The sequence below is a fragment of the Microtus oregoni genome, unplaced genomic scaffold, assembly GCF_018167655.1.
Source record: "Microtus oregoni isolate MIOR12 unplaced genomic scaffold, Mior012 000022F_ref0000154, whole genome shotgun sequence".
Classification (NCBI taxonomy): Eukaryota; Metazoa; Chordata; class Mammalia; order Rodentia; family Cricetidae; genus Microtus; species Microtus oregoni.
The window spans coordinates 19,696,139-19,712,225 of record NW_024543081.1 but is presented as its reverse complement, the minus strand read 5'-3'; the positions used below and the strand labels follow the sequence as shown (position 1 = coordinate 19,712,225).

At 50.2% G+C, this 16,087-nt stretch overlaps 1 protein-coding gene across 4 annotated transcripts in view; it reads right to left on the bottom strand.

Annotated features, from left to right (window-relative positions):
- The window catches only part of Trappc9 (trafficking protein particle complex subunit 9), a 429,432-nt gene extending 414,059 nt beyond the window's left edge, over positions 1-15,373 (bottom strand). For 2 of the 4 annotated variants that reach the window (XM_041672442.1, XM_041672444.1), the window contains exons 1-5: positions 15,172-15,373; positions 11,118-11,710; positions 8,735-8,755; positions 4,372-4,517; positions 2,513-2,641 (exon numbers count right to left, since the gene is read on the bottom strand). In XM_041672442.1, the coding sequence (XP_041528376.1) occupies positions 2,513-2,641; positions 4,372-4,517; positions 8,735-8,755; positions 11,118-11,701 (880 nt within the window). In that variant the 5' untranslated portion in view covers positions 11,702-11,710; positions 15,172-15,373. The remainder of the gene's footprint in view (positions 1-2,512; positions 2,642-4,371; positions 4,518-8,734; positions 8,756-11,117; positions 11,711-15,171) is intronic. The other 2 variants (XM_041672443.1, XM_041672445.1) reach the window with 1 other exon arrangement.
- Positions 15,374-16,087: the final 714 nt, after the last annotated feature.

Here is a 16,087-nt window from a genome sequence, read left to right as displayed (position 1 = left end):
TAAAGAAAATAAGAGAGCTTGTCTCTGCCACCGAGTGCTGGGCTTCTCATGTTGGAAGGCACGTGTTCTTATCCACTAAGCCATCTTCCCAGCCCCTTTTAGAGAGAGAGAATGAGTGTGTATGTGTGCGCGCATGTGTGTGTGTGTGTGTGTGTGTGTGTGTGGTGGTCCGAGGACAACTTGTGGAAGTCAGTTCTCTCCTTCTACCATGTGAGTTGCATGGCTCAAACTCAGGTCTTCAGAGTCAGCAGCACGTGCCTTTACCCTCGGAGCTGTAACCCCAGACTTCCAGTATCTTTTAAAACAAGATCTTATTCTATAGCCCAGGCTGGCCTGGAGCTCATTATGTTGTTCAAGCAGGCCTTGGACTTATGGTGATCCTCCTGTCTCAGTTCCTTGGGATTACACAACTTAGTCCCAGTCACATGTAACAAGACGGGAATTTAGATTTCTGCTCTTCTGTGGCTGAAGACTCATGAGATAGAAGGCAGGATATTAAATGCTTATCTGCGGTAAATGCTCACCTCTGTGCAATAAGACAAGGCTGCCACTACATGCCAACTGGTCTGGAGATTAGAATCTGAAGTAAGATGGCACATCTGCCCCCAGACCCAGCTGCCGATGAGCTACAGGCCGCCGCCTTTGCAGCGGTCAGTCTCTCTGACCTCCTGGCCTTCCAGCACTTTCACACAAAGGGAGGCTAAAGAAAGGCATTTCTCCTGAGATATGGAGCAATTCTTCGGTTACTTAAGAATCTCCTGTCCATACCCAGCAAGGGGGAAAAAAGATTGTTATCCTAAGAGCGTCCAGTGTCTGAGATCACATCGGGGGCAGTCAGCACACTGAAAACTTAAAAAAAAAAAAAAAAAGTTGCTTTTGCTGGCTGTGCTGGAGACATGAGCACCTGGGAGCTGCCAAGAGGGAAACTCCAGAGGCTGTGTTCTCACAGCAGGGCCTGCAGCTACACCCAGCACATGCTCCAGCATCTGGGGGAGATCAAAGTCCAGAAGGCGGATTCCTCCCTCTCTCAGCATCGCCTCTCAGCCTGCTCTCTTTCCTCTCTGATAATGGAGACACTACCACGGGCGTCCAGCAGACGAGCACCAAGGACCCTCAAGAACCATGCGCCTTGGGCTGGAGAGATGGCTCAGTGGTTAAGAGCATTGCCTGCTCTTCCAAAGGTCCTGAGTTCAATTCCCAGCAACCACATGGTGGCTCACAACCATCTGTAAAGAGGTCTGGCGCCCTCTTCTGGCCTTCAGGCATACACACAGAATATTGTATACATAATAAATAAATAAATATTAAAAAAAAAAAAAGAACTATGCGCCTTCATCTAGGCAGGTGCCTACAGAACCAGATCACTCAGTTAGCAGCTTTGGCATGCTCTACAATGGGTGACCAGAGAATTATTATGACTCCCCTTCTAACGTGTTAACTACTGGGGACTGACGTCTCCTGCGAAAGCCATGCCTCTGTTTGAGATTCTGCAGGCTGACTGAATGACTACTTCCGTGACTGTAGAGTTTGACTGTAAAATTATCCCGGGCTGTCTTTAGCACCTTGCCGGCCATTCCTTGCCCACCTCTGGGAAAACATTCTCGTGACTATCAGGATAAACCCCTTGTGATATATTACCTTAGCAGGTCCCGACCTTCCACGAACCTAAAAGCTATGAATGTCAACAGACAGCACCTGAGACCCATAGCAGAGATATCCCTGATTTCTGTAACCCACCTAACCAATGTCCCTATCGATGTATTGGATGGGTGACCGTCTTTGTGACTGTCTCTGGTTCTGTAACTATAAAAATTCCGTGTAGCCATGTCCACAGTGGAAAACATCATTCTGGACACTCTCTATCTATGCTCCTGGCCATAATCACTTCTATTTGGCTCAGAATAAACTGTCTCCTTCCCTTTTGCATGAGAGCTGTGTTTTGCAATGACACTACTTTGTCCCCATATAGGAGGGAATGAAGCTTACTCTTTGTGGAAGTTTTCTAAAAATTTCACAGACCGAAAAGTACCTAGCAGCTTTGGCTTTGGCCTTGAGTTAGGGCATTCCTCCTTAGCTGCCTAACCGTTGCTATGTGACCAGTAATACACTAAGGGTCAAAAGCTCATCTGTGGGTCTCCTCATCCACAGAAGTCTTTCGCTCTTCACTGGAACGAAACAACAGAAAACCAAGTTTAACTCAAAGGAAAAAAATTTCAACGAAACCAGAAATAGCCCTGGCGCCTGCATCAACAGTCAAAACCAACCCCGGGGACCAGTGGTGCCCGTTACACAGGCACAGCATGGGTTCAGAAGCCAACGATTATTATATGTGACCCTTCCTGCACCTGCAGGGCTGAGCAGCCAGAAGAAAACATCTCCAAGACTTCAGAATGCACAGACTCTCCTGACCTAGAAACATTCATCAGACCTAGAGGAAAGGAAAAGGTAGCACAGCACGCTACTCCTCTCCTTGGGGACTGCAGTGGGTGCAGGTAGAGTGAGGCAGGCTCACCTGGTCGGTGTCTGTTGGCTGCTTCGGAGGGAAGTGAGCCGCCTTGGAGCCTCCGAGCCCCAGCCTTGCCGCCAGTTCCTCCGGGATAGTGGTAGATGACAGACGCCGAGCACAGCCCTTCCAGGGCAGCTGGGTGCGAAGAGGAGCAAAAGACGATTAGCGAAGTCACCCTGCAGTCATTCTTATTTGAAAAGGCCAGTTTCCCAAAAACAAAGTTCACAGTTAATGATCATTAGCTGGGCATGGTGGTACATGCCTTTATCCCAGCACTGGGGAGGCAGAGGAAGGGGGGGGAGGGGTCCTCTGTAAGTTCAAAGCCAGCCTGGTCTACATAGTGAGTTACAGGCCAGACAGAGCCTGTCTCAGAGGAAAGAGAAAGAAAAGGAAGAAGGAAGGAAGGAAGGAAGGAAGGAAGGAAGGAAGGAAGGAAGGCAGGCAGGCACTAGGTCTGCAGCACACAGAGATGTGCCGCCTGTCTTTGCAGGCCATGCCAGGGAGGACAATGCGAGAGGCTAGCAAGGCTCCGGGTGTGACTGACGGCCTGTGTACTAGAAAAACTTCATTTTGCCGGGCGGTGGTGGCGCACGCCTTTAATCCCAGCACTCGGGAGGCAGAGGCAGGCGGATCTCTGTGAGTTCGAGACCAGCCTGGTCTACAAGAGCTAGTGCCAGGACAGGCTCCAAAGCCACAGAGAAACCCTGTCTTGAAAAACAAAAAACAAAAAACAAAAAAAAAAAAACAAAAAAAAAAAGAAAAAAAAAAGAAAAACTTCATTTCCTCCTTCATTCACAGTATGTAGGGTTCTTTTTGTTTGATTGGTTACATTAATTTACTTAACGGGGTGGGAGGTGTGATGGCTTGTGCCACGGTGCTTGCCCAAGTCAGAGGACAACTTGGGAGATTTAGCTCTCCCCTTCCAATACGTAGGTGCAGGGGATTGAACTCGGGTCATCGGGCTTGGCAGCAGGCACCTTTACCCACTGGGCCATCTTGTCAGTCCTGCGGGACCAGCAGTTTTACCCCGGTGCTATGCCAGGTTGTAGATCTATGGCACAGGGAGTATGCTGAGTCAGAAACATGGAACAGTAGGGCTGGGGTGTGCACAGCAGTGACAAAGAGCTTGGCCAGCAAGTGTGAGGCCCCGTCCTAGGCCCAGGAGTGAAGGAGAGGGGCGGGAAGGAAGAAAGGAATTTAAAAGTAATTCCTCTAAGGTAAGACCAAACTCTCTCTCTTCCTCTCTCTCCCTCTCTCTCTTTTCTTCTCTCTCTTTCTCTCTCTCTCTCTCTTCCTTTCTCTCTCTCTTCCTCTCTCTCTCTTCCCCCCCCTCTCTCTCTTTCCCCCCCTCTGGTTTTCTTTTTTTTTTGTTTTTTTTGTTTTTTTTTTGAGACAGGGCCCTCTGGTTTTCCAAGACAGGAGTCTGTCCTGGAACTCGCTCCGTAGACCAGGCTGGCCTCAAACTTAAGAGACTCGCCTGCCTCTGCCTTCTGAGTGCTGGGATTAAAGGCGCACACCAGCACCACCCCCCAACCCCAGGTACCACTGCACACATACTGCACAGCCAGTTCTCTCACTGGGAACTACATCCTCATCATCCCTACTGTGTACAGGAAGAATGTGTGCTGGCGTGAAGAGGTGAGGGCACGGGCATGGGCAATCAAAGCAGAGGCCAAGAAAGGGAGTATATGCCTCCTTCGGAGGATGCAGGATGGGGCAGGTGCAGAGTGAGCAGCAGATAGGTCAGGGAAGTGACCCCACAAAGCAATCAGCAGACACTACCTGCTGCTCCCCCTCACACACTTCACTTTTCTTTGTCATATTCAAATATAGTGGACACAACCACTCCGCTCAGACTGCCTTACCTCCCAGCCACAGAAAGTCATTCACCGAGCGCAGGAGCTCCACAGACATGTGGTAGTGTACCAGGGCGTCCTGCAGCATCCCGGCCTGGAGGCACAGGTCCCCCACATGCTTCCGCATGCGGCCTTGGCACCGCTTCTTGTAATGTCTAAAAGAGAAGATTCGAGGGAAATGCCGTGTTATTGCTGCCCCCTCCCGCTCCCCCAGGCACAGGACTGAGCAGGATGCGAGTTTCTACCACTAACAAGAGCTGAGAAGGCGGTGTTAGGCTCTAAGGTTGGAAGCCAGCAGCAGTCATTGCCAGTCATGTGAGCTGCAGGGGTCCTGGCCTCAAAGCTGTGCTGCCTGCATGGTTTTTAAAGTATTCCGAAGCAAGCCTCCTGCTACCTACTCAGCCGCCGCTACAGTCGAGCCTGCTTCTCAGATAGCTCTGATTTCAGCATGATCACAGAGCTTTTAAATCAATCAGTGGTCCCCCCTTTCCACTTCAGCCCTAGGATTGTTCCATAAAAAGAGATGGGCCGTATCATCAGTCAGCTATCTGGTTTTAGCAAACAGGACCTTGGTCTTCATAATTTCAGAGCTTCGGGTTACGGATCTTTAAACACTGGTGAGTTCGTGCTGTGGTGCAATGCACACTATGGAGCAGGCTCGCCCTCAGAAAACACTGCCAACCCTTTGAATATTAAACAGCTTCAAAGATACAACTCTTTTAGAAAGCAAACCACAGTTGCATTAAGCAAGTTTTCGAGAACAGCCACGACAAGAGTGAGGAAAGTCCTAACTAAATCAGAGAGACTAGTGATCCCAACAGGAAGGGAAGCCCCGTCTGGTCCAACTCTACCAGGCTGCCCTGGCTCTCTGACTACCTGGGGATTTAGCATCTCTGCACCCAATCCTATTAGAAGACATGTCTGTGAAGAGATGTAGGGGCAGACACATCAGCTTTTGCTACACTCCCTGGCACAGGGTTGCACCAGGATGGTCCTGCTAATGGGCAACACAGCATTGGGCTGCTCTTGTATCCCCAGGAGACACAGCCACAGTCACCCCCAAGGTCTCCAGACTAGTCTTCCTGGCCTTGCCCCAAGGGGCTACCACCCCCCACAGACCCTTCCCAAACCATAACCTGGTACGTCACTCTCCTGCCTCAACTTCCTTGTGCAGATCCGAAGGGGGAGGGGAGTCCACCACCAGTTACTCTATGCCCTCATGCCCTGGACCTCCAGGCTCCTACCATTCCGGACAGGACAAGGGCAACTGAGATTGTTCAGCCCAGAACACTGTGCCAAGCCTAGCCTCACCACCTAAGGGGGAAAAATTACTCTGGGGGCTGGAGATGGCTCAGCACTTGCTATTTTTCCAAATAACCTACATCCGGTTCCCAGCACCCACAGGGTGGCACACAACTGCCTGTAACTCCATCTCCAGGGGATCCAATACCATCTTTTCCCTCCACAGGCACTGCACACACATGGTGCACAGACATGCAAAATACAAATACATACAATAAACAAAACCTTATTTTTAATTGCTCTGTAGGGCTGGGGCTACAGTTTTTGTGGTAGAGCACACATTTAGCATAGTATGGGGGGGGGGCCTAGGGTTCAACCCTGGTACCACAAAGAAAGGAAGTGTAAAAGTATCGTGTATGATTGTGCATGCACATTATCTAAAGCCACGGCCTTTCCAGAGTGACCTGTCTGTCTGGGGGGGTCAAGTTTTTTGGTGCCACTTAACCACCAAGGAATTCTGAGCTTATGACAGAGCTTGGGCACTTGGGTGGGGAGATTTTATTTTTTTTAAAGCACCAGATTGGCTGGCTTTAGGTGCTAGTACCACAGAGCAGACTCAGAAGAGAGAAGGTCTGGCGAGTTTGAGCCTTGACCCTGCTGCATCACCAATTAAACTCTCTGAGAATGCTCAAGCATGGGCCTGCCGAGCCCACGTGGGGTACCATTGGTGATGTGAAGTACACGGGTTTGGTGGCTAGCTGGAGGCCGAGAGCTAGCTGTGCTGGCTTTGCCACCTCTCCTCATCTTCCCAGAGAGCACCGAGCCTCAGAGTAGCTCACACTTACCAAAGCACTGCCTTCCTCGCCCCGGCTCCCTGTAGCTACTATGGTCTCAGGAGGTGTGTCTCTTTGAGTCTATCAAGAGGACAAATGGATTCCACAACTAGCCAAGAACCTTTCTCCCACTCCGTCACCTCTCTCCTTAGGTCCCCTACTCAACCTTCCATCTGATTCCACAGAAAGGACAGGACAATAGCTGGAAATCCCATCCTGCCCCTGCATGGGGCCCCTCCCTTGAGGATGGCCTCACCTGTCTCCTGCCACCACTGCCACTCAACTTGTTCCATATAAGCTCCCTCCTACAATCCAGTGCCAGAGCCCAAGTCACTCCTGCCTGGCTACAGCAGGATTTTCACAATCTGGATGGACAACCCTCTATATAGGCAACGCCTTCTGGGCACATGTCAGCTGCCCCAAGAGCTGATCGATATTCCTCATAACCTGCCACTGGGGTTCTCCCCATTCCCAGCTTCCAAATCAGCCCACCTATTTTTTTTTAAAAGTATAGTCATTATTTATTTATTATGTATACAATGTTCTGTCTGCATGTATGCCTGCAGGCCAGAAGAGGGCACCAGACCTCATTACAGATGGTTGAGAGCCACCATGTGGTTGCTGGGAATTGAACTCAGGACCTTGGGAAGAGCAGGCAATGCTCTTAACCACTGAGCCATCTCTCCAGCCCAGCCCATCTATTTCTAAGGTTCTGGACACAGACTCAGTGCTGACACGTCACCTCCTCTAACTACCAATCCAGCCCCAGCTATTTGGAGCATCTCCTCTGCCCATGTGTCCTGCCACCTCCTCCAGCAGCTGACTACCCGTGGTCCACCCAGATGTGCCGGGCAGAACTATCGATGTTACATTTGACCCTTCCTTTGTTCCTGAAGCGCGCTCTGGTATATTCCCCAGGACCTGCTCTAACACACATCAAGTGCCCAGAGCTGGGTACCATACTACCTCGAGGGGGTCCTCACTAAAGAAGTTAGTTTCTCCTGCAGGGGGCTCTTAGGAGGGTCCTTGTCCCTCACACGGGAAGCCCAGAGGACAGGCCAGGACACAGATTCATGGTTCCCCATGGTCTGACGGTCTCCGTGACAATTCTGCTACAGTGAGCAGGTGAGAAGAGGAAAGCCCGGGGCAAGCTATTGTCACATGAATGATACAGGACCTAGTGAGTGACAGAAAGGCCCTGCAACCATGGAAGGCTCTGCAACCATGGTAGGGCTCCTGCTTTTTCCCTGCAGTGTGGCCCCAACTCCCTGTACTTCTTTTGGCCCCAACGCTAAATGGGAGGGAATCTCTCAGAAAGTCCAGTCTATCTCCATGGAGACAAAGTAAATGAAAAATGAAAGTGTTTGCATCTAGCCAGAGCAGTAAATGGAGGCTCAGAGGCAGCATGTGGTAGCAGCAGGATGCAGAACAAGACACAGTGGGGACGAGGTCAGCCAAAGATTAGATGCTCAGGGGTCTAGATCTGTGACACAGATGAGCAGCATGCCATCAGCCTTCCCTGGTGAAGAGTGGCCTTTCCTGCCTATATCGGAGAGAAAAGCCTGGCTGGGGAGGGTCCGGGCAGAGCTCTGCAGGCAGAGAGGAAATAGTGGTCAGTAACACGGGTCCTCACATGCTTAAGACTCAATGAACTGGCTATGTTGAAGGTCATTTGCTTCCTGGTCTTAGAAAGGTCAGCCTTGAGCCCTCTTAGAGAGAGAGAATGCCATCCACTTAGAATGGCCTCTACCCTTTCTGGGGAGAAGCTGCTGACAGGAAGGAATAGGGAATGTGCCCCCGAGGGAAAAGCAAAGAGAGAAGGCAGGCAACTCCCCACAGCAGCCCTGCTCCCCACATGTCTGACCTGCGGCCACTGCCACATGCACATCCCACAGCCACCCTCCGCATGCCTCACTCGCTTCCAAGCCTGGGTTCAAGCAAGGCTGCACTCTTGGTGTCCCACGTTAAAAATATCCCCCATGGAAACCTCTGCGGCCACCCAAATGAACTGGCATCTTACATCCTCAAAAGAAAAGGGCATTAGTAAAGGCTCATTTGTCACCAAATACTGAAGACCACAAAGGTCCCTGGAGCAAGTATTTTGACAAACATCAAACACCAATGGGTTAGGTGCCAAGGAAGCTTAAGTCTAAAAGAAAGAAATCAACAACAACTAAAGGACCGCTCAGAACACACAGGGATCTAGGCAGCGGTGTTGGCTTTTTGAAGCAATGGCGGCAATGGGAACAGCACATGGGCAAACTAGCCACTTTCACAGTGGCGTCTTCACAGCCTACCTTTTCAGACCCAACAACACACTCACAGGGCGGTATGACAGAAAAAAAAAGAGAAGAAAGAAAGAAAGAAAAGAAAGAGGGACAAGCAAAATTAGAAACATACAAGAACAAAAATAAATCCAAGAGCTACACACTACATGTACAAAACCCCTGATGGCTCTGATGAGTGTGTGCGTGTGCACGCACATCCATGCACACCCAGCGTGCCACCAGGAGGGCTTGCTCTGTGGGTTCAATCAACTTATTGTGACTGGGCCAAACCAAACTGGACATGAGCCCAGACCTTTCCCCTCTAGCTACAAGACACTGTCATTTCAGCTTGGACAAGTGTTCACGCTACCAGGAGGGGCAGGCAAGTGTGAGGCGCTGTCCTGGCTCCAGATCATCCCAGAAGCCAGAGACTTACAGGGCTGGGATAAAGCCAGCTGAGTCGGCTGGACTGTGGTTTCCCCGGCATCATTACCTCCCTCCAGTCCCAAGCAGAGGCTTTGGAGTGGGCTTGGCTGGGACATCAGCTCTGACTCAGTAGCTACTGACTTCCTAACCCTTCCTCCCAGAAAGCCACGCCATGATCACAGGCAAAGGTGAAGGAAAGTGGGCTGAGACACACCAAGAGCTTCAGTTCAGGTGAGACATGAAGATTCCATCCAGAGGTACCAAACATCACAGACTTCATGACAGGGCCGTTCTCTGCTTCCAACCCCTAGGGGCTGCCCTTGGCCTAGGCTTGATTCCGTGGTACATTCTTACCAACTCACCACCAAGCAGAAAGTTGCTTGGTGACACTAGATAACTCCAGAAGCGTACTACTTTGCGGCACCCACTCGGCAGCAGGCATGTTACGCCATTTGGGCCTCCCTGGGGATTATGATCTAAATTCCATATGAAGATGCAGGACAGACTCGATTCTTTGAGCTCCTGCCGAGGCCTTCCAGCCTTTGAGTGCCGCAGCTGTACCGAGCTCTCCCTATCAAAAGGGAACCCCTCTTGGCAAACCTGTGCTTCCATCTTGCCTCTTCTGCTAGCAGCCACTGTGGCAAGTGGTTACATGAAGAGTGGGTTAAGAACATAAGACACATCTGTAATTGTGATCCAAGGAAAAGTGTGAGGAACAGGGTCAGGCTTCATCCTGCTGCATCTTGGAATGCAGAGAATGTAGATACTTCATACTCCAGTATGTACAGGTGACTCTCCAGGGACACCTGAGTGGTGTTTCTGACCTCCTGCAGCTCTGAGCTGAGGAAATGACCTGGTATCTATAGAGTACCTGGCCTGGGAGTGGGAGGCACAGGCTGCACTCCAGGGCCCAACACTTCAGAATCTCCTCTGTGTGCTCTGGGGCAGTACTAACAGACAAAGCAGCGACCACAGAGGCTAATTCAACTATTTGTCACACAGTTTGTGTTCTATTTTGCTCTTGTTGTTGTTGCTTGCTTTTGTTTTGTTTTTGAGACAGAGTTCCTCTGTATAGCACTGACTGTTCTGGAACTCACTCTGTAGATCCACCTGCCTCAGCCACCTGAGGGCTGGAATTATAGGTGTGACCCACCACATCCTGCATCGGTTGCCTATGGTTAAAAAGAGTCAAAACAGGGCTACGGATGTGGCTTGGTAGTTAAAGGGCTTCTCTGGCATGCAAGGAACCCTGGCTGCGGTTTCCAGCACAGCATTAAAAGCACTGGGATATTGCGGTGCTCACCAATAATGCTACTAGCACTTGGGAGACAAGGCAGGAAGAACAGAAATGCAAGGCCACTCTCAGCTACTTAAAGAGTTTGAGGCCAACCTGGACTACATGAGCCCCTGTCTCAAAAACAAAACAGTTAAAATAAATACTTTATTTTTAACCTAGCATATACCAATGCAAGCTATTTTTTTTTTTTTAGTTTTTGTTTTTCAAGTTTTGTTTGGGTTTCTCTGTAGCTTTGGAGCCTGTCCTAGCACTAGCTCTGTAGACCAGGCTGGCCTCGAACTCATAGAGAGTCACCTGCCTCTGCCTCCCGAGTGCTGGGATTAAAGGTGTGTACCACCAGCAGGCTTATCTTTTGTTTTTGTTGTTTTTGGTCATAATCTATTTTTATGTTCTTTTTTTTCAATGTGTGCTGTGTGTTTTACACACATAGCTCATCCCAGCTCACTATAGCCTGGTTCCTGGTGCTCAGAAGTCACAGGCAGTGATGACTGCAGGAGTCCCACCAGGAGACTCTGTGACACCCAGAAGTGTATTGCTGACCCCTAAGGGACTCAGTCCTCTTGGCTAGTGGCCAGTGGACCACATTTCAGCTATCCTTGCTGCAGCCACACTTTTATATCACTTTTGCCTCCTATGTAAGGAGACACCAAGCCCTCGGCTTCTAGGTCAACCATTCCTACATAAACTTACCTACTATCTGTGTCCAGTCCCACGAAGTCCTTTTTCTCAAAGGGGACACAGAGAAGGGGAATCTTGTCCCCAGACTTGTCGGTGGCTCTGTCCAAGCGCTTGGACTCCAGAACAATGAAAAGGGACTCGATGAAGTCTTCAATGCGCTTCTCCACCGAATCACAGTCCTCGTAGTTGGGATAGAAGGCCACATCAGGGCGCTGCTGCTCGGCCACATCACCCTGCAGCCCAAACACGAAGAGGCGGGAGTCATAGAGCGTGGAGCCGTAGATCTCCTTCTGCACGTGGAACTTCTCGAAGGTCTGTGGCCAGTCCTTGGCCGAGAAGCAGTCGGTGATGGTGATGAGGCCCACCACCTTGCGGTGCGTCTGGAAGTCGCCCCACTCATTGTTCTCGGGTGGGTAGTGGTGCCTGTAGCGGATGAAGAGGGCGCGCTGCGAGTCACGTACGCTGAGCTGGCTGACCGAGCAGATCCGCTTGTAGATCCTGAAGAAGTTCTCCTCGGAGACGATGCCCACAGCCTGCACGACCACCAGGAGGGTCTGGTGGTCCTCTGCGCACTGCATGTAGTCGGGGACACTCATCCTGAGGGCCTGCCCAAAGGGAAAAGAGGCTATGATAGGTGTCTCTGCCGAGCGGAACTTGCGCTGATCCCATTAACAGTGACGGGCAGAAACGTCAGTGTCACACACCACCAGGTCTACTCCCAGTAAGCCTCAGCAGAAACCCTGGCTGTCACTCTGAGTGACCACAAGTGATTTACACAGTATCCCACAAGGCTACTTGTCTCGTCTGTGAAAAGCAGACGTTCAAAATAACCATGGACAGAACACACCAGTATTAGTGAACTTTTCCCAGTGTCCTGTGTGGTCTCTGTGCAGAATGACAAACATGATCCACCCATGGTGGCTCATGCCTGTCATCCTGGTACTCAAGAGGCCAGAGTCAGATCATGAGTTCCTGGTCAGTCTGGCTTCAATCCCAGCCACTTAAGAGACAGAGGCAGGCAGATCTCTGTGAGTTCAAAGCTAGCCTAGTATACCTAGTCAGTTCCAAGCCAGCCAGAGCTACATAGTAAGACCCTTACACACTATCTCAAAAGAATATTCATTAAAAAATAAAAAGGGATGAAACAAAGGAGCTGGAGAGATGGCTTAGCAGTTAGGAGTACATATCACTCTTCCAGGGTTCCAGAGTTCGGTACCCAGCATCCATATCAGGCTATTCACAACTTCCTTCCTGCTACAGTGGATTATTGCCCTCTCCCGGCCTCTAAGGGCACTGCAGTTATATAGGATTCTCTCTCTCTCTCTCTCTCTCTCTCTCTCTCTCTCTCTCTCTCTATCACACACACACACACACACACACACACACACACACACACACGAAATACCAACAAAAATGTCTTAAGTTTGACTGGCGACAAAGTTGCAACTTGGAAACCACAGGCTGATACATTTAAACGGGAGAGCTGGGGAGCAGGACAGGATCTATGTCAATGAAGTAGTCAAAAATAAGAAGAGCTGGGGCTGGAGAGATGGCTCAGTGGTTAAGAGCATTGCCTGCTCTTCCAAAGGACCCGAGTTCGATTCCCAGCAACCACATGGTGGCTCACAACCATCTGTAAAGAGGTCTGGCGCCCTCTTCTGGCCTTCAGGCATACACACAGACAGAAAATTGTATACATAATAAATAAATATTAAAAAAAAAAATAAGAAGAGCTGAGCATGGTGGAGCGCACTTTGAATCCCAGCTCTCAGGAGGCAGAGGTAGGCAGATCTCTGCCCATTTGAGGCCAGTCTGCTCTACAGAGTGAGTTCCAGGACAGCTAGGGCTGTGAAAGAGACCCTTCCTCAAAAATAAACATATAGATCCCTTAAAAATACACAAACATATGGTGTGCCGTTCTGAAAGTGTGCATAGTATGCATTGCCGCACGTCCCCACCATCATCCATTTCCAGAACTTTCCCTCTGACAGCTCTGAAACTCTGTACTTAATAACAAATAACTCTCCCTCCCCTCCCCTTTCTTTCTTTCTCTCTCTCTCCCAACACACACACACACACACACACACACACACGCACACACATGCACGCGCACATGCACATGCGAACCTGGAAGCAGTCAGCTGAAAAAAGCCAGACAAAGGTGGACAATGGATGATCCCACTAACTTCAAATGCCCAAAATACCTACAAAACCATAAACAAAGTGTGTCCATGGCTGCTGGGGTTTCCAAGGGTCAGGGATGAAGAGTGACTTTCTAAAAGGTATGGGTGTTCTTTCTCAGTGACAGAAAAATGTTCTGGAACAGCAACAGTCATACAACTGTGAAAATACCGGAAACCATGGACTGCACGTGGACTTAGGATTCCCCACAAAACTTTGCACCTGTTAGGAAAGTTCTCTCCCAATGAGCCCGTAATGCCCTCCCTTCTTTTTACCCTGGGTCTCACTAAGTTGCCCAGGCTAGCTGTAAACTGGCAATTTTAAGCACTAGGGTTACAGGTAAACACCACTATGCCAGCCTATTTGCTTTCTTTCTTTCTTTCTTTCTTTCTTTTTAAGAGTTTCTTCAACCTTCCTCTAGACCCAGTAATACCACTTTGGGGTATATACCAAAAGATGCTCAATTGTGCCACAAGGACGTGCTCAACTGTGTTCATTGCAGCTTTGTTTGTCATAGCCAGAACCTGGAAACAATCTACATGCCCCTCCACCGAAGAATGGATAATGAAAATGTGGTACATTTACACAGTGGAGTACTACACAGCAGAAAAAAAAGACATCATGACTTTTGCAGGAAAATAGATGGAGCTAAAAAACATTATTTTGAGTGAGGTAACCCAGACCCAGAAAGACAATTATCACATGTACTCACTCATAGGTGGTTTTTAAGCATAAAACAAACTAGCCTAAAAATCACAATTCCAGAGAACTTAGACAACAATGAGGACACTAAGAGAGACATACATAGATCTAATCTACATGGGAAGTAGAAAAAGACAAGATCTCCTGAGTAAATTGGGAGCATGGGACCTTGGGAGAGGGTTGAAGGGGGGAGGGGAGAGGCAGGGATGGGAGCAGAGAAAAATGTAGAGCTCAATAAAAATCAATTTTAAAAAGACTGAACCAACAACAAAAAGATTAAGTTTCTTGACACCAAGTTCTTCCCTCCCCCACTAGTCTACCATCTGAAACAATTTTAAAAAAAAAATCAAACCTCATCAGGAAATCTCCGAGAATACTTCTAGGTCTCCAGCGCCATGCCCCTGGTGCTACTGTTTGGTAATAACAGACAAGGCAGATGAGGAAGCGGCTCTAACTCCATAACTCTGCAAAGTCGCTGTTTTTAAAGGGGGTGTGTCGGCCTCACACGTTTCCCTGAATTCAGTGGAGCCTGATTTTAGCTCCGTTAAAAGTCACACTCACCTGACATAACACCAGAAAGCCCTGCTTTAACAATGTAACAGGGAAAAGAGGCTACAACCGAGAGGCATGCTCAAAGGCCAGGCAGTGTAACACTTTCTCCTCCCAAGCTGTCGCACTGGAGGCAAACTGAAGTTGACAGCGCAAAGATTTCATTCCAGCGAAACTGCCCAGTCGGGCTGGATTTGGGCGGCCCGCTAGACTGAACCACTAGGGATGGTGCACCCCGTTCCCGGTGCAGCATTGTGGGCGAGGGGCGTGGCGCACAGTGCAGCCCAAGTTCAGGCTCCAGAAACGGAAAAGAGGAGGGACTGAGAGCCAAAGACAGCCTGGCCCGCAAAGAGGCTGCAGGTGCAGACCACCCCGGACAGGTGTACGCAGATCCTTCAGGTGCGCACACCTCACCGCAGGTGCAAGCGGGGCGCCAGATGACTGGCCACGGGGTAGCAGGCGGTCCCCAGCTGGGCAGAGGACCTGGGCAGACAAGCGGACCTGCACAAGCAGAGGACCCGGCAAGCAGGGGACCTGGGCAGGCAAGGAATCCGGGCAGATGCAAACAGGGCTAATCCCCCAGCCAGCCCCTCTGGCTCGGAACCCCAACGCGGGGCCCCAGCGGGACACTTACACAGTGCAGCGGCCCCCAAACAAGAGCCGAGGCCTGGAGCGTAGCGGGACTGAGCAGCCAGGAATCTCCGAACCACCAGCCCAGCCGGCACAGCTCCTGCGCGTGCGCAAATCGTGTTCGGGCCTAAGATCTGCCCCGGGTTTTCCCAGAGACCTGGAGCCTAAGAGGCAGGCGAGAAGGAGGGAGGAGGGACAAGAGGGAGGCGGAGGAGAGGGTGGCACTGGACTTCAGACTGGAAGGAAAGGACGGGAAGGACAGAGAAGGAAGTGGAGGATCTGGGAGGGAGTAGGAAGGGAAGGGAGATGGGAGGAGCCAGAGGAGGAGCGAAGGGTACGAAACCTTCACTAGGGGAGGTGCCTACGGTGGGAGCTGCTAGTCCCCGACTCCGGGCTGGATTTGCATTTCCGTGGTGGCACCCAGGCCAGACCCCTAGTAGCACCCTGATCACGCCCCACTAAGACAGGCTACGTGGCCCTCGGGGAACCTGGCATCCCAACCATGCCCCACAACCCCTCTTACAGGTTGGGACAGTAGGTGTGTGTGGTGGGAGAACACCTAGGGGCTGCATTCTCTGGAGAATGAGGTCAATCTTAAGCCTGAATCAGACTGATACCTTTGCAGTCAAACCAGGTTCCTGACGTGGGCCCCTGCGGTAAGTCCAACCTAAAGGTTCCTGAGTCCTTGGAAGCCAGCTTGCCAAGAAGCTTGGTAGTCACTGAAGATTGTAAGCCCCAGTGTGTTTATAAAAAGGAGAGAATGGGGGCTGGAGAGATGGCTGTTCTTCTAGAAGACCCAGGTTCAAATCCCAGCTCCCACATGGCAGCTCACAACTGTCTGTAACTCCAGTTCCAGGAGATCTGATATCTTCATACCAATACATATAAAATAAAGTTTAAAAAATTATTTAAAAAAAAAA